The 18979-nt window shown below is 33.5% G+C and overlaps 1 protein-coding gene, 1 long non-coding RNA gene and 1 pseudogene across 3 annotated transcripts; 2 read left to right on the top strand and 1 right to left on the bottom strand.

Moving 5' to 3' along the window:
- Window positions 1–2005: 2005 nt before the first annotated feature.
- LOC105780535 (UPF0481 protein At3g47200) lies at window positions 2006–4028 on the bottom strand. Of its 2 annotated transcripts, XM_012604923.2 has the most exons (3): window positions 3885–4028; window positions 3498–3560; window positions 2006–3404 (listed from the first exon to the last, which is right to left on the bottom strand). In XM_012604923.2, the coding sequence occupies exon 3, from the start codon at window positions 3355–3357 to the stop codon at window positions 2068–2070; it is 1290 nt and encodes a 429-aa protein (XP_012460377.1). In that variant the 5' UTR covers window positions 3358–3404; window positions 3498–3560; window positions 3885–4028; the 3' UTR covers window positions 2006–2067. The 2 variants fall into 2 exon arrangements, with proteins under 2 accessions (XP_012460377.1, XP_012460379.1); XM_012604925.2 differs by lacking the exon at window positions 3885–4028 and having other exon boundaries at window positions 3498–3778.
- A 2711-nt stretch (window positions 4029–6739) lies between these two features.
- Window positions 6740–8977, top strand: LOC105780536 (uncharacterized; annotated as a pseudogene).
- A 1336-nt stretch (window positions 8978–10313) lies between these two features.
- Window positions 10314–12442, top strand: LOC128040568 (uncharacterized). The gene is made up of 3 exons (XR_008195284.1): window positions 10314–10484; window positions 10600–10713; window positions 12050–12442. It is a non-coding gene; the product is annotated as an uncharacterized LOC128040568 (long non-coding RNA).
- Window positions 12443–18979: the final 6537 nt, after the last annotated feature.

The raw sequence follows: 18979 nt of genomic DNA, 5'->3' as shown, positions 1-18979 counted from the left end.
TATGTTTACTTAATAATGAGACATTATGTATTGCATGTGATGTGTGACGGTGGTGTGGCATCCTGATATTCAGGCTTGGCGTCCGGGCCGAGTATAAGGTGGCAAAGACAAAGCTATTGCAGTTTCATCAGAAGATACAAATCTTGAGTTCAATTTCTCGCAAAAATGTTTTCATTCTAAACTTGCTCACCAAAATGCCCATCGTGTGGTGATACAATGAAGCAACTATTTTGATTTTTTTTCATATTTTAAAAATATATAGAGACCTAATCTACAAGTAGAGAAAACAATGCAATGTGAAATCTTTTGTGAAATGAAACACCTTGAAAAGTTTTTTTTTTCGCCTTGTGTTTTCTAACTTTGACATGTCATTAATAATTTCCAGACCTGGGTAGTCCAAATACGTTGATCAACTTATCAAAGTCATAGAAAATCTAGTCTAGGAATTTAAAATATGAGCTAAATTGAATCAAGGGAGATAACTTTGTCAATTCCATGTCCCATAGGGATGTCTAACTTCATCTCTCTCTAATACCCATCAATCTATTTTGTGTTCATTTATTTTAATCATTTGATATATAATTCTCTTTTTTTGTATTTTTAACACATATGTTTTGAATTTTTATTTATAATGTATTTTTTCTTTTTAGATTTTAAAAAAATCATTTTATCAATTTTCATTTAAAATAAATTTTAAATATTTTCCTTTTTAAAATTTTAGAATTTAGAATTAAATTGACAAATTTTGTAAATGTTCGTGCTAAATGTATTGAATTTTTTAACAATGAGGGCTAAATTTGTTAAATTTTTAGATTTAGGATCAAATTGATAAAATGTGTAAATATTGGAGGGTTAAATTTATTATTAAACCAATAGAAAAGGTTCACGTCATCTTTTGTTAAGTATTTAATAGTGGGTGACTAAAATTTTAAAATTTGAAAACATTGGTGATGAAATTAAAAGTTTTTGAAGCTTGGTGACCTAAATAGAACCTACCCAAAAGTTGGGTGACCACCCAGGTAGTTTACCTGTTGAGGGGATTTGGGTCTTGGACTCTCAAGTGAATGTATTGTCCTACTCAAAAGTTTTTTCTCCCTAACTCTGAGGAGCCCAACCGGGTTCACAGAGTTTAGAGTGCGCCTTGGTTGATGTAAATACGATCTGCAAGTTTACGAGAGAAGTGTCAATATTGTTAGAAATTAATTATGGAAAGTACATCTGCGGGGGATCGAACCATCAACCAAGGCTTTATATGCCTTACTTTAGCATAAGTGATAGCCAAGTGGTAGTGTTATCACCCTTTAAGACCTTTTTAAGGGCATAGGTTCAAGCCTCACCAAGACAAAAATGATAAAATATTTCCTTGATGGGCCCTAGGAGTTTCAGATAAACTCAATGAACCCCTTTAAGCTCTCCTCAAAGTTGGGAGACAAAACCTCGTGGCCAAAACCAAGCATAGACACTTGAATACAGTACTTCCACTGTTCGAGGACTAGATTGGCTGCTCAAAGGATGATACTTTAAAGACTTCCCTCAATAATAGAGTTGATTCCCCCTCATCACTACCCAAAATAATAATATAAGCAAACCTAAACAGGCTTGAGTTAGTCATTTATAAATGTAGATAGGTTTTGAAAAAAATTTAATATACATTCTTTATGTTAGATCAAATTTAAATAACTATATATAATATTGGTATCATACATAAACCTGAACTCAACCCATTCTTTGCATATACAGCTCTACTCAAAACCGAAAATTGACTTACTTTATATTATAAAATTGGCGAATTCAGAAGCTCTTTAGCCAATGTTACATGTGATTTTAGGATACTTCCTTTTAATTTTTCTTTTTTAAAAACAGAAATCATTGTCTATAGAGCTTTCACATGCATAATGAGCATTTAGTAATAATTTGTAGTCTTGTCCCCTTCAAATTACAAACCATCTTTAGCAAGAGTAGCTAATTCGTAATAAAAACTGAAAAAACATGATTAGAAGCCACATCAAAATTGAACATATCTTCTATTGGATTCAATTACAAATACAAACTTGAGCAGAAATGAAGTTATTTTTTAAAACTTTGGAACACGGTAAGAAAAAGTATGATAATGGCATAAATTTGAGCAGCAATAGCCCATGGCTTGGAAAAATAGTTATGAACATAAGCAGCACGCCATTTGGGCAACCATTTTCGGCAATGATCATTAAGTTGGTTGCATAGATCAGCATAATAGAAATCTTTCACGTAGGTGTCATTGTAAAGCTTGTTGAAGAAGTGCGTTGCATCCTCGGGGCTCAACCAATTATCCAAAACTACCTTCTTACATAATATTTCCATGTCATGTGGGGTGTCGATGAGGTTGTCCATGATCTTGGCGTAGGAAGTAAAAACAGGCTTACAATGGGGTAAGCATTGCTCGTAGCTGATGAGATTCCGGAAGATGGTCTCTGTTGTTTCTTGAATTAGCAAAGATGGGATTTCGAGTACACCATTACTGTACTTTATATCCAAAATGCTTTTCACATTCACTACTCTTCGGAATTTTACCCCTGCTTCATTCAGTCTTGTTGCAGATGGGATTGGTTGCCATTCCGAGGGTTGCTTATTTAACTGCTTTTTCCTCTCATATAACTCTACTTCTTCGGATGGTAAAACCAAAGACAACCTTAGCAGATCAAGGATATGTTTGATTTCTTTTTCGAAAAAGAGGGAAGGGTTTATAGGGTTTTCATATGAAAACATGGTTCTAAAAAATTGGAGGGCAAGTTCCACGAGGGAGTTGGCTTCTGTAGAGGCTTTGGTTTTGTCGAACAAAAGCTGCAACACCAGCCAAGGTATCTGGTTTTCTAGCAAAATCAAGTCATGGTTGAGGAATTGAAGCATACATGACATTGAAAAAATTGGGTCATCATCCTCTTTAGCCACCACATCAGCATCCTTCCGAAACAGCTCGACGATGAAGCAACCATCCACCACCAACATTTCAAGAAATTCTTCTTCTGCAAGATCAATGTACCCCGCGTAACAGTCACGAGCTTTTCCTTTGATTTCCTTGACGGAATTAAGGCATTCCCTTAACATTGCTTCTGGGTTGCTTGATCTGAGGAGGAGCTCTCGTAAATACTTGACCTTGATTTTCTCTGTTGCTTTCAAGTTTGGTTGGCAACGGTGAAAAGGCCCAAAGGCAAAACAATTGGGAATGTATGCGCTGGGGCTGTGCCTGGCGAGAATGGTGGGTGTTCTAAAGATACAGTAATCAGGTGATAAACGAAGTTGACTGCCCATCATCTTATTCTCCATGGAAGCTACCAATGATTCAACATCTACCACAGTGTCTGAAACCGGTATCGTCATCTTGCTTTCCTTGCGTTTTTTTCTTTTCCTATACGTAGCTGCAATTCCTTCAATATACAACCACAAAAAGTAAGAAAAAAATCATTAAAAAGAATTTAGGATATGAAATTAAAGAAAACATGATCCTGGTATCTGCTTACCAAGTTCAAATGCGTATAATTCCGGAGGACCACCACCACCTAAGTTTTGTTTTCAATGGGTCTCTAGAATAATTAGAACAAGGAAACAATAAATTATGAAAATTTGCTACTAAAAAAACATATTATCTCACAGCTTTATAATCAGAGGAAGTGTAGAATGATCAGAATTGTATCTCAAATTCTTTTAAATAGGTTTTCTTTTGTACTTATGTAAGATTTAAGTAACTCTTAGCTCAAATTGTTTGCTTACTCAAAGAATTGCAAACATGGTAAGAAAGTGGAAGAGTCATCTGAAATTTTAGAATAAAGATGGAAAGAATCCAAAAAAAGGAGGAGGTTAATTGAAGTCATGATCCATTTCTTTTGCTTCAAGGTGAGAGAAGGTACCTGAATTACTTTGTTAAAAACTGACGATCAATTAAGGTGAGAAAAGTTGATATCTACTCTTCTTCTCCCTTGGCAAGTCATCCTTTGCTTCAGCTTCTCAAACATATTTTCACTCTGCCTCATGATATGTAATTTTTCCAATACGTAATAGTTGATAGATTAACTTCCTTACTCGTATACTCTGCCAGGGATGGAACTGCATAAAGAGCAGGAGGGACCTGCCCCCCAAATTTTTATCAGTTCAATCACTAATTGGGTCCCTGTTAGTGTCAAAATTAGACAATTTGAGCCTCCCCTTTTGTTGGTTAAACACTTTTAGCTTCTACCAATTTCAAAATTAGGCAAACCTGACCCCTAACTTTTGAGTTTAAATAATTTCAAATCTAAATTGGGGTCCTATCCCAATTTTTAATTTTAAAAGGCTGGTATTATAAGCATGCTTTCATTGCTCTATTATATATATATATATTTATAAATTTCGATAGCATTGAAAGTTGTCGTTAGATTTCTTCATGGGCAGGCTATCTGAACAGGCCCAAAGGTTCATCTAAAAATTGAGAGAGTTTAGATAAAAATATATGTTTGAAATATGAGTTTGGACAAAAGAAACAAAGTTCGTTTTCTAAACTAGTCGGGTCTGTGGTAAACTTTTTTTGGCTCCGGGCCCGACCCGGATACCTTTACAAAAGTATCGATACCCTGCCTAGTATCGATATTGTTTTAAGGTTAAATATTTTGAAAATTAAAGAAAAATTGCCTAAATATCGATACCCTCCCTAACGTATGAATACCTTGTAGCAAGTATCGGTACATTCCCTAATGTATAGATACTATAGTTTTTAATATGGGCCGAGTCAATCCGGGCCTGGGTTTAGTATATATAATCTAGGTCAAGTTTGGGCAAAAATTTAGGCTCATTTTTCGGGTTGACCCCGGACCTATCAATCGGGCCTAAAAGTTTATTAGGACCCATAAAGTATGTTTAATATTGAGAAGTGAATTGGTGATAAATAATGTATAAATAAAAGAAAACAAGTTATAATAAGGTGTGAGTAACACACCAAATTGGGAAATTGAAATAGGAAATATGCCCTCAATATTTTGGTTAAATGGTTGTGGTAGTTTCAAGATTAGATAAATTGAGTCTTACCTCTCAAACTTTCTTTTTGTCAAAATGATGTTTCACCCCAACTCTTGAGTTTAGATGGATTTCAAATTGAGTCCTCCCTTAATTAAGATTTTAAAAATCCTCTCTTTAATTTTCGCTAAATTCTTCATTCTGTAACTTGTAATTTTCATTCCCCTCTTAAATTTTAGCAACTCTCGGAAGTCTGAAAATGAGGCTTTTTCTTAATTTTGGAAGGTGCTTTTCTTGATATTTACAAGCTCTCAAGGAGAAAAGTGTTGAAATTCACAAGGAACGTGAGTCACATAAAGGGAGTTTTAGGAATGTTTTTGTTTTCTTAGAAAATAGAAAATTTTGGTTGAAATTTAAAAAATGGTTTTTGAAAACGAAATACATGAAAATGAAAATGAAAAATAAAAATAAAAATTGTTTTTGTTTTTTCACTAAATTTATTTTGTAAAAGTGAAAATTTTAGAAAAAAATTGATGAAATTAACCTATGAAAAAAAACAAAACTTCTTTTTGCGATTCAGCACTTACTAACGTAAACAATTTGTCTCTGCTCATTTTACATTTTACTGTGTCTAATTGGAATCACTACACTATTTATACCTCTCTTCTTTTGCAATATTGAAAGAAAGAACAATTTAAGAAGGATATGGATCAAAATCATAATAAGACACTAATTCTTCTGTTACACAACAAATTTAAGAATGACATAAACAAGTATTGGAGGAGAAGTTCTTATTTGACGATGAAGTATACGGTTTGTAAAGTGGTGAGAGTCAAAATAATAATGGCAGACACTTGAGAAACAATACCCCAAGGTTTGCCAAAATAGTTATGCATGTGAAAAGCATGACATGTAGGCCACCAATGGTTGCAAATGCCAAGATAATGAAATTCCTTGACATAAGCCTCATTATAAAGCTGGTTGAAGAATTCGGGTAACATTGCTCGAAGCTAATGAGGTTGCGAAACTCGGATTCTGTCATTTCTTATCAGGCCATCTACGTTTGCGACAACTTGATCAAGTGCTCAAGTGTTGCTTAGTTTTTTGTTAGTGATGCGACAATACGAATCACCGTTAATGCTTCCGAATAAGGACTTAAATTTTACAATGAAGGTAGATGGTTTTTCATCGAGGATGCTAGCTCTGCCCAAGTCAAAGCGCCTGAAATTGGGTTTCAGCTGTTGGGTGGAGATAAGGAGGGGTGCATGCTTAGGCTTCCCCCTTATTCTTTTGCACCCTTTATCCACCGTTTCAATTGATTTAAACTAAGGGCTCCTTTGGTTTGTCATTGCATACCAGTGAGGTGCAGTTGGGGGGAGGGGAAATGGCAGCAACCTCACTGGTCAGCCCTTTGGTTCAGCATGCCAGTCCGGTGAGAAGCAGCCTCCACCACGCTGGTCAGCCCCAAATCAACTGGAGATTTTTGGTCCGGTAAAAATTTAGCAACTCCAGTTGCTTTTTCTTTTCCTCTTTTACCCATATTATTTCTTTTGTTTCTTCTGATGTTTGGTTACCCTTCTTCTCCCCTTTCCCCTTCCCCTTCCCTTTCCCCTTCCCCTTGGGTTGCAAATCAGTTTGGTCAAGGTGATGGTGGTGACTGTTTACGGGTTAACATGCATTTCTCCTTTTGCAGATTTCAACTATTACTGGTGAATTGAGATACACCGATGCCATGAAAATGCTGTATACCTTAGAGGACGCAACCAAAGGGTATGTTTTTGCTAAAATTTTCATTTTATTTTGATGACCCTTCTGTTATTTGGTTAAATTTCAAAAATAGTCCTACAGATAAATTCAGATCATTGTTTTGCATTCAGTAATCTTTCCAGAAAAGAAGGCTTCTTATGATTAATGTGCTAATAAGGTTTTAGGCAGTTGAAACTAGCAACTGATGCAATTTCTTTCTTTGAGCATCTAATACATTAATAAGTAGTGTCGTGAAATTCTTATGAAAAACTTCTAGTTTTTGTAAAAGACAATGTTAATGAAACCCCTGCCGAGGAAATGAATGGAAATCTTTTCTAAAATGTAAATAATGGGAAAGAAATGAGGTGAAGCACATAAATCTCTTCAAGTAGCAAATATATTGTGCAGTTGTTTTGCTGAAGAATATGTGGACTTACTGTTGTATCAATTGACTGAATTCATAGTTGGTAGCAACTTAATATTATGTTCGGTAATGATTTTCCAGTGTATCCATCGCCTAGTGAGCAGTCAGCAGCTGACGATGCTCAAAAGCAAAAGCTGGATGATGCCGACAAAAAAATTACTATTTTCTTATTCCATAATTCTATTCCTTTTAGTGCTGCTAAATCCATGTATTTGCATGTTGAATTTTATATAAGCAAATTAAGTGATCAGTTTACTAATGCAAGGAAGAAGCAGATGAGTTGTGCCGAACTCGGGAGGAGAAAGATGACAGTTCATGCACTGCCTCAGAAATGTTTTTTGAGCTGTTGATGTATAAACATTTTCCTTCTTTGAGCTAAATACTATTTGTTGTTTACTTATAAGTGATCTTTGAGCTGTTACCAGTAGTAATTTAGATTCTTGGTCTCCAAAATGTTGGTGTATAAACAATCATGAGAAGGAAAATGTTCGTTTTGCAGCTAACATAAATTTCATGGTTTTTATGTTTATTGATTGTAGGCAGTCAGAAAAGATAATAAACAACAGTTTAGCCTTCTTGAGGAAAATGGGGAGCTTCTGATACATGCAAACCAAGGCCACACCATCATGGTGATGAATCTTTCTTAAAAATTTATTAATTTCTTCATGCTTTATCTGAATTGTCACCTTAGATTATTTTTAGCTGTTGTTTTGAGCATCTTTATTTATGTCTATGCACTTCTAAGGAAGATATTGTATGTCACGTTGGCAGACAGTTGAGTCCGAAAGATTATTAAAACAAATCCTTTCAGCTGATGAAGTGCAATGTAAGAACATCATGTCTCTTAGATTTATGGACTTTCTTTATGCCTTTTATTTTGCATAATCCTCTTGATTTCCCCTGAGATGATTGTTTGCATACATGGAACCTATAAGAGGAATTTGGAATCAATTTTGGAGTCGGGTTTGAAGCGCATGAAAAGATTGCATGTTCACTTTTCAAGTGGCTTGCCGACTGACGGTGAAGTGATAAGTGGTGAGATATCATGAAATTTCTCTTTACTGTTCCTCTGAACTTGGACATACGAACTCCTTCGTTTTACTCTCTATTTTTAATATGCCAGCACGGTATGCGTGACAAACTGCTTTGGGGTGTTATTATGCTTGTTATCTGCATTTCACTATAGGATTCATTCTAAAGATTATGAAAGGGGATTACTAAGATGCCGATATATAACATGAATTTTAAGCGATAATGGGAAATGACAAGCACTAATCGGCATAAACTGAGTTTTAGTGAATCTAAATGCTGTACAGGGCTTATGATGATTTGTTCTTTTACCCTCTTCAGGTATGAGACGAGATGTTAAACGTTTTGATCTATCTTGATGTTAGAAAAGCTTTGGAAGGTAAGCATGCTTGCAGTTATTGCTTCGGTTCATAGAATCATGAAAGAAGCAAGTCATCTTTCTCACTTTTCTTTAGAGTCGTGGCCGAACATATATTGATTTGTTCTTGCCAAACTACGGTTCTTAAGTTGTCTTCGCTTGTTTTCTTGATGACTGCAGAAGGCATGAAGCTTTACATTTCAGACAACAAAGTGATATTGACTGAGGGTTTTGATGGGGTGGCACCTGTCAAGTGCTTTGAGAAAATAGAATCATGGCCAGACAGAAAACCTATATCTTTCTCAAATGTTTAAAATTGAATGATGAAATGATCAGCTTTTTTTTTTTTTTTACTTTCTTTTAAACCTGTGTGATGACAAATTTGTATTTATAAAAGATGACCACCATTCATATTTGTCCAAGTCGATTACAATAAGAGTACATTTTATCTATATAAATTGTTAATCCAAGTCTGTTCAATCTTTAGACAAAATGAACCTTGCTAAGCAAGTTATGCGTGCAATTTAGTTGGAGAGGTTTTTTGTTAGGTCATGTAAGACTTTTGTTGGTTAAACTATTAGAAATTCAAGAGCAAACTGGGTCCTCTAATATAAAAATAAGCAATTTAGTCCTTATATGCTTCGTTTTGAAGCAAACAAGTAACTTTTGAATAGTTTTAATATTTTTCTTATCTAAATACTCGTGGAAAAAATTGAAAATAGTCTAAAAGTTTAATCATAAAAAATCCATCTTTCTACAGAAAATATAACAAAAAAAGAAGAAGTTAAAATGAAAGAAGAAAACAACATTGAAGACCAAAATTGCTGCAATTCAAATCTAGAAACAAAATTGAAATTGAGAAAATAAAATTTACGTTCTAAATTTTAAGAGTTTGAAATTGTTGATGCACAAACAATAGAATCCTAATTTGTCAATGGACAGAAAATTACTGATGAGATGAGTTGAAAGGTGCTTTACGGTCGGAAATGGAATACATAATTGGGAATATGAAGAAAAACCCTAATTCATTATGTTGTTAAGTAAATTGAACTTGGGTTGCGATGGTAAAGTAACAATCATAAAATCAATATTCAAAGTCAAGTTCAAATATTTAATATTTGATAGAAGAAATTTATGAAGTTTGTTGATACAATCATTAGAATATTTAATACTAAGAATTTTATTAAATTATATATTTTTGTTAAATTATATTTAATAATAATTATTTTAAATTATATTTTATAGTATTATATATTATGATTTTAGTAAATTCATATAAGAATATTTAATACTAAGAATTTTATTAAATTATATATTTTTGTTAAATTATATTTAATAATAATTATTTTAAATTATATTTTATAATATTATATATTATAATTTTAGTAAATTCATATATTCTATTAAATTATATATTTTTATTAAATTATATTTAATAATAAATTTTAATCATTTATTAATTTTGTAATTGTTAAATAATTTTAAAAACTTCTATTATATATTATTTTTAATCTAATGTCCTTAAAGGTCATTTTCTATTTTCACCTCACCGCTACAGTTACGTTTGAATCCAAACACACATTCCACCGCTGTTTCTAATCTCACCGCTACAGTATCCAATCTCATCGCTACAGTAACTAATCTTACCGTTACTGCTATTTTTAACCTCACCGAAACTAAACACACCGCCCATTCAAACTAAGCCTAAGGCTCAGTAAAAGCTTTTCAACCTTTTCCTATGTTTGTTTGGCTGAAAATGAAATCCTATTATAAAATCTTTTCCAAAACACGGGTTTTAGGAAAACGTCTTACCATTTTTATTTCGGTAAGACATTTTCCAAAACTTTTCCATCCCCCTTCTTTGCCACACCAATTGTATTGGTTATTAGCCCCTTCCCCCTTTGAGAGACTTCGCCAAAGACAGCGTCCGCCTCGTCAAGTGTTGCCACATCCCCGATCGTAAAGGTATTCCCCCCATTTCTTCTTCCCGTTTCGATTTTGCCTCCTTTTGTTTTACACTTGGATCTGTTGGAATTTTTGGGTTTTCTTTTTTTGAATGTTTATTGTTTCATGTGCGGAGTTCACGAAGGTGGCTTTTCGTACAGCAGTCGGTTTCGTAGTGATGGGATTCGTCGTATTCTTCTTCAAGCTCATCTTTATTCCTATTAACAACATCATCGTTGGCTCCGCTTAGGTAATTTACTTTATCTGATTTTGCATCTGTATTATGCATGCAAGTTTCAATTCCAAAAAATGGATTTATTTTCTTTTCTTTTGGATGAATCTGAATTTTAGAATTTTATTGTGTTTATGGAAAAGGGAATTTAGTCAATATGCAAAGATTGATCAAATTTCGAAGCAATAGCCTTTTCCAAACAATTTATTGGTTTTTTAAAGCCTAACCCATTGGATTTAAGTGATACGTTATCAATACCTTTGTAATTTTAAAATATGTAATAGGCTTATTCATTCCCGACTAGACCATTGATGGGTTTGTTTAAATGCCATGTGTTTTGTTTCATGTGCTTGCAAAACTAGCAACTTCATTCCATCTTTGATAAACTACCATTTGACCTAAGTCTTGGTTGGATTTGAGGATTAATACTATTTCTAAATTCTAATTTCATTAATCTTTTTTTTTTACTTTATTTATCTTTGTTGATCTGTTCACACACACATATATGTATGTATTTGATATGTATTAGTGAGTCCTTTCTAGTTTCTATGGATAAAAAAAGTTTCTCTTTTGGTAGAATAAATTAGTTTATATAGGGACATTCCTTCTGAGATCCAGTTGGTGTTTTTCGTTACTTTTGCTCAATTTAACGCAGTTGGGGCTGTGATTGTTATTTACCTTTCATTTTCGGTCCTTGTGATATCATAGTTTACTTCTAATGTTTTAGGCTTTTAACTTAATGAAGCGTAGATGTTTTTGTGGCTTAGCAAAGTTTGTTTCTTGAGTGACTAAACATAAATACTATCCATGTCATCAATATGTTTTCGTCATAGTACTTCCTCTTACAAAACAATAGTAGTATATCTGCTGTGTTCTAATACTTGGCCTACTTTACTTCTCAGACATTCATGAGGATCAATCTAAATATATGTGTTTGGGTACCATCTGTCTTTGGTTTTCGTTTTCTTTACACACACACACTCACTTGTAACCTTCCTTAATGTTGTACTTCCTCTTGCAAAACAAAAAGTAGAGTCACAACATCCATTTGAATTTATAGTATATGTGTTGTGTTTGAATACTTGTTTATGAGCGGCGATCAAGTTTAAATCTTTATGTGTTGGTTTCTGGTACCATCTATGTCAAACCCACTTTCACTATGTTTCCTCTTACAAAACAAAAAGTAGTAACACGGCATCAGTACATAATTATATTACATATGTTGTGTTCGCTACATGGTTCTTTTTCTAGTTAGACATTCATGTTAAAATCATATGTTGTGTTTTGCTACTTGGTTCTTTTTCTAGTTAGACATTCATGTTAAAATCTTTACTTATTTTTGCTTTTGGTATAGGAATTGCAGGCTCGTAGAAATTGGTGGGGATATGACCGGTTGGCGTAGTTGCAGGTTCTCATAAAAAATGAATGTTAGAATGCAAAAGTTGGGGGGTGTCCCTCTTCCCTTCTCGTTTTACATTTTATTAGTTGAACTAATAGTCGTGAATCCGAAGCCAAAGCTTTCTTAACCAAAAGTATGAAGCATAGAAAAATTTGGCTTCAAAAATTTTCTCAAGGTTGAAGATATTGATGCTTTAATGTGGTGTAGGACTAATTATGTGGTATAATACTAGTTATGCACTTGGACAATGTTGTAGTTATTATGTGGTGTGCTACTAATTATGTATTGGATAATAATATTCATTTGTAATATTAATTGTGGTTTGGAAGCTAATTTATTATTATTCAATCTTTGGTTTGGAAGCTAATATATTTAATTTGATGTATTTATTTATAAATAAATCGTTGCAATATATGTAAAAACAATGTAAAATATAAATTTAATAGATATAAAATAAACTCAATTAAACAATGAAAAAATAATAAATTCTCAAATGTATGTTTGTTTCATTTAAAATAGTTTTTATGAAATATTTTTAAGAAATTTGCCAAACAATAGAAAATATTTTACACAAATTTATCCAAACACCAGAAAATATTAATTTTTCTAGAAAAGTAAATCATTTTTCAAAAAATCATTTTCAGTCAAACAAACGGGCTCTAAACTAGATTGAACTAAGTTAAGTCAGCATAGTTGGCCATTGTTTAACACTCCTCCTTGGTCAATATGCTGCAAACACCAATGTTTCTTTTTAGGCTCTCAAATCTATTAGCTCTGATGGGTTTTTTCAAGATGTTTGCAAGTTGATCTTCAGAACTGCAATGAACGAACTTCATTTCATTCATTTGTTCCATTTCTCTCACAATGTGATATTTGATCTTAAAATGTTTTGTCTTGCCATGGAAGACAGGGTTCTTTGCAATTGCAACAGCAGATTGATTGTCACAAAAGATCTTTGTTGCCTCCCCTTGAATCAGATTCAAATCATCTAATAATTTCCTTATCCCAATGGTTTGATTAATAGCTGCTGCAGCTACAATACACTCAGCTTCAACAGTGGATTGTGCAGCTTAATCTTGCTTCCTCGAGCTCCATGAAAACATAGCTGAACCAAGTGCAAAGAAGTAGCTTGAGGTGCTCTTCTTGTCATCCATTAATCCAACCTAGTCACTGTCTGAGTATCCTACAAATTTCAACTCCTCAGCCTTTTTAAACCAACTCTAAAGCTTAAAGTCCATTTTCTATACCTTAAGACCTTCTTGGTTGCCTTAAAGTGACTTTCATTGCAACCATGCATGAACTTGAACAACAAAGTTACAGCAAATATGATGTCAGATCTTGTTGTAGTTAAGTAGAGTAAACATCCAACTAGACTCCTATAGCTTCTCTTATTGACCATTCCAAAATCTGCTTTGCTAGTGAGTTTTTCGTCTTGAGCAATTGGAGTGCATGTTGGCTTGCAATTGTTCATACAAAACTTTTACAGGATCTTCAAGGCAAAACTCTTCTAGCTTATGAAGATCTATTGCTTTGATTGAGACATTTCCATACCAAGGAAGTAAGTCATATCTCTAAGACCAACATTTCAAATACTACTTGCATCTATTTCTTGAACTCTATTAGCAGCTTGTTACAACTTCTAGTCACTAGTAAAGCATGCACTTACAAAAAGACTATCTGCAAGGTTTCCTTTTCTTATTTATTCACATACAATGTAGGCTCACTGATGCTCTTCTCAAATCCCAAAATTGACAAATGTTTATCAATTCTATCATAACAAGCTTTAAGAGCCTGTTGTCGAAACCATTTTTTTTTATTTGAAAAACGGGGATCGACTTTGAAAATAAAATGGGAGTCGCCACCGATCTTTTATTAGGGTGTGACCGGTTCACCATTAAAAACGATTTTAGGTCTACGAATTTTGAGAAAATAGGTTCGGGAGTCGGTTACGCACGAGGAAGGGTTAGCACCGTCATGACGCCTAAAATTGGTACCGAATCGATTGTTTAATGTCTTAGTGTTGAAATTTGAAAAGATTTTAAAATACTCTAAAATCCTTTGAAAAGAAAATTTGAATAAAATGAATTGGATGATAAGGCTCATTTATTTCAAAGAGATAAATTGTTACACTCAGTAAGTTAGAGGGCAACATTTTAAATCCTCAAAATTAAGTTTATCTCTTGACTTTTAAAACCTATACATTTTGAGAAGGATATCTGATTATTTGGGTCAAATGAGAAAATCGAAGCCCAGTAAGTTAGGGCTTGATTTCACAAAATTCCTAAATATCGAATATTGCCTTTATTTCCATTTATTAGAAAAATTCTCGTCTCGAGAAAACAACATGTCATATCCAATGCGTTAGGACACAATGTATTAAATTCTCGAGAATGAGCTTTTTATTTATGTTTTAATTAAAAGAGATATTCTCGATTATTTAGATTCGACAAGAAAAATTGGAACCCAATACATTAGGGCTCAATTCCTTCAAAGACTCCAAATACCGAACTTTGCGTTATCTTGAAAGACTTTGAATAAATTGGTTTTGATACTTAAATGATATTTGATGTAACCTTTTAAACGAATAAAGTGAGATGGATTGATAATGGATGATGCAAAATAATAATTCGTAAGTTAAAATGTATGCTAATGAGAGATAAAGAATCAATAAATACAAATAAGCAACATAAAATATGTAACAATAAAACATATATCACACATTATGTGAATTCTAGCACTAACAATTGGAACTAATGAATTAAAAATTAATTAAAAAACAAGCAAATTAACAAAAATAAATACACAAGTCCTAAAATAATTGAAAAGACGATTAGCATGGTAGAAAGGAAATTATAATCGAGAAGCTACGAAAATAATAATATACACATACATGAGAATTTGAAATAAATCAAAATAGAGTTTAAAACAAAAACTACATAAAATAATAGCATCTAAATAAATTTTAAAGTAAATATTATATAAAAAGTAAATTAAAATACATATCAATTTTAAGTAAATAATACATGTGAAATGAAGATTTTAATAACAATGTGAATGATAATATATACATAATAATATATAAAAGGTTTTTTAAAGAAAATAATTACATATATATAGGAATAAGTAAAATATATAATAATATGAAATCGGTAATATATTATACGTACATGTATGTATGAAAATAGTTTAATATAACTCGTATGTATATATATATAGATAAAACATTGTATAAGAATATTATTGTATAGTGAATTTTAAAATGTATTATAAAATAAAACCATTAGAAAATGTATAAAATATATTGGATTAATAAAAAAGGATTAAACATTCAAATAATATTAGATTTTAAATTAAAAATATCATAATAATAAGTAATTAAATAAATAAATAAACAAGTGAATTTAAATCAACTAATAAGGATTGAATTGAATTTGAAATAAAATTAAAGAAAAAACAAAATAAAACAAAGCTGAGGGCCAAAATATGACACGCGGATAACATGAGGGCCAAATGGGAAATATTCCCTTCCCTCAAAACGCAGCGCCTTGACATGGACCAAATTGGAACACATTTCCAATGCGGAGGGACCAGAGGGACAAATAACCCATTTAACAAATAACGCGTGGATCCCCCATAGAGCAGGTCGGGTCGCGCGCGGGTCGCTGGGTTTGAACGATATGACACTGTTTTGACACCATTGTAAAAAGGCTCAAACGGTGCCGTTTCATGCTTTATAAAACTTAAAATAAATAAATAAATAAACAAAACCTAAAAACCTAAATCATCTAATTCCATTTCCCCCTTTCAAAGAAACCTGGGTATCAGCCCAAGGTACCGCGCCGTTCTTGCGTTTACGACCTTCACCCAGGCTCCGATTGTGACGGAAAGGGTCAGAGATCCGACGGCTTCCAACGACAAGGTACGACTCCTTCCTTTTCTCCTTTTTTTGTTGTTTTTCTTATAGAGAAAAAAAAACAGAAATGAAAAGAAACCGAGAAAAGAAAAAGAAAAAACCAAGAAAGAAAAAAAACTGCAAATCACCTTTCAAATATTTTTTGTTTGTATTGATATTCTCTCTGTGTGTGTAAAGGAAAAAAGAACCCCTTTACAGTGTTGGAATCGGTCTTATTTAACCGAATCGAAAAGAAAATAAAAATAAATAAAAAAACCCAAAATCTCTTCTGCTATTTTTGTTATTTCCTTTCTTTCCTTGCTATTTTGTTTTCTGCTTTTTTTTTGTCATTGCTGGTTGTTTGTTGTTTGTTGTTACAGGTGCGAGGCCGTACGGTGACGTGGTGCAGCTCGGTGTACGTGGGGAGAAGCGTGCTCATACGGAGGAGAAGGCGTGCGCGTATGGAGGAGTCCAGCTGGAGTGTACAGAGGCACGTGTGAGGAGTGGCACGTAGCGATGGCGCACGTGCGGAGAAGAGCCTGGCTTGACTGCGGCGCAAAGGATTTTAGAAACCCTAGGTGTTTCTGGAATTTTCTTCAAATCAGGCCATAGTGTATTGGGCTTGGGGTTTTGGGTATTTTAGGCTAAATTAGGTTTGGGTTAATCTGTATTGGGCCTAGAGTCTGTAAATGGACATTTAAAATGGACTATTTTCTATTTTTTTATATTTTTTGTTTATTTATTTTTGATGCGGGCCGGGCAAATTTGGGTTATTACAGCTGCCCCTCTTTGCTCGTTGTCGTGTAACGAGAACAAAGCAAAGACTAAAAAGCCCAATTTTGCCCGGCCGTGTTTGGACCTTTGGTGTTCTTCTTCTTCAAGTAGCTTCATTCCATCCTAGTGTATCTTTAGAGGTATAAGAATTGATGCTTCGATCCACTCCACTACAATGTTAGGGAGATAGGATTTGTGCCTTGTAACTTTTGGAAAGTAGGATTTGCCATTGTGGCTTTAATCTTTTTAACTGCAATGTCGGGGAAGTATGATTCACTGTTGTGGCTTTAATCTGTTCCACTGCACCGCCTAGGAAGTAAGATTCGCTGTTGTAGCTTTAATCTTTTTAACTGCATTTTCGGGAAAACAAGATTCGCCGTTGTGGCTTTAATATGTTCCACTACACCGCCTGGGAAGATAAGATCTGTAATTCTTCGGTTTATTCCACTGTAATCTCAGGGAGATAAGACCTGATGCGATCTACTCTACTGTAACTTCAGAGAGACAAGATCCTTTATTTTAATCCGCTCCACTGTAATCTCAGGGAAATAAGATTACTAGCTTCAATCTGCTCCGCTGTAATCTCAGGGAGATAAGATTCACCATTTTCGATTAGCTCCACTACTTCTTAGGGAGATAAGATCTGAAATTCTTCAGTCTATTCCACTGTAATCTCAGGGAGATAAGACCTGATGTGATCTACTCTACTGTAATTTCAGAGAGATAAGATCCTTTATTTTAATCCGCTCCACTGTAATGTCAGGGAAATAGGACTACTGGCTTCGATATGCTCCACTGTAACCTCAGGGAGATAAGATCTAAAATCTTCAATCTATTCCACTGCTGACCAGGGATATAGGGCTTGTGGCTTAAATCTGCTTCCTTACACTTGAAGATAAGATTTACTGTCTTCGATTTGCTCCGCTATTGCTTAGGGAGACAAGATCTATAATTTCCCAACCTATTCCACTGCTGATCAGGGATATAGGACTTGTGGCTTAAATCTGCTTCCTTACTCTTGAAGATAAGATTCGCCGTCTTCGATCTGCTCCGCTACTGCTTAGGGAGACAAGATCTGTAATTTCCCAGATCTATTCTCTGGGGAACATGACCTGTATAATGAACCTAATTATGCCTAATGGTTAGGATGGCATGATCAAAATGAATCAAATGCTCCTAACTAGACATGTGTGAATGGTATTTGCCTGAATGCAGAATTTTATTTTTCCGAGAATGATCCCGCTTAGGTTGTCATTACTCGAAGTTTATTAAGGCTTTATCACTAACGTGCTACAACGCCTTCTCGCTTGACCGGCTTTTTCAAAGAATCACTTAGTTAGATTGCCCCCACTGTAAACTTCAAAGTTCAATCTTCTGGGATGCAAAACCTGTACCATTTTTCTCCCACTGCAACCCAAGGGTGAAAATATATGGCTTTTCCTCAGTCCTTTCATATCACAATTCAAGGATTCAAGATCTAAGTCTGTCTGGTCCCTTACACCATTCCCAGGGTGTCGTACCAAAGACTTATGCGCAAATGAAGGCTCTCTTCTCCGAGGTAACCTCTTCCTATTGCTTGGTGATCATTGCTTGCTTGTTTATGGCATCTTCTCAATCAATACATTTGACAACAAAATCCAAAGAGAAAATCTAAATTTAGACTCTTCCTTCTCAAATTTCCATCCTTTAAATTTGGTGCGCTCTAAATAATAGTCCTGTTTCAGGTTCTCGTATTATTTAGAAACTTTTCAGAGTAATATGCAAAACTTCCTTTGTGAAATTTTTATTAGTCCATTGATCATTATTCCAATGCAACATGCTTGCAAAAAAGGGTTATGACAATGGATAAGAATAAAGTTGGTTCTAAGCATAGCTCAAAATGAATAAATTATCAAAAACAGTAAATAAGGATAATAAAGAAATTGATTGGGAATGTATTAGAGGTGCTCATGGTAGGCCTGCCCATAACAAATTTTCACTGGGCCCTACCCACCAAAATATGGGCTCGAATTTTGCCCGTGCTCTACCGCCCATTTTTTAATAAATACCAAAAATTTATTTTAAAAATTAAAAAAAGTATTTTAAAAATATTTTAAAATTAAAAAAAATTTAAAAAGTATTTTAAAAATATTTTAAAATTAAAAAATAAAAAAAGTATTTTAAAAATATTTTAAAATTAAAAAAATTTAAAAAATAAATATATTTATTATATCGGTAGA

This window comes from Gossypium raimondii, chromosome 4 (genome assembly GCF_025698545.1).
Source record: "Gossypium raimondii isolate GPD5lz chromosome 4, ASM2569854v1, whole genome shotgun sequence".
Classification (NCBI taxonomy): domain Eukaryota; kingdom Viridiplantae; phylum Streptophyta; class Magnoliopsida; order Malvales; family Malvaceae; genus Gossypium; species Gossypium raimondii.
This window is presented reverse-complemented; position numbering and strand designations above follow the sequence as displayed.

Bases quoted from the DNA above. Each gene is read 5' to 3' on its own strand.
- LOC105780535 (XM_012604923.2), bottom strand. From the start codon at position 3,357: ATGACGATACCGGTTTCAGACACTGTGGTAGATGTTGAATCATTGGTA.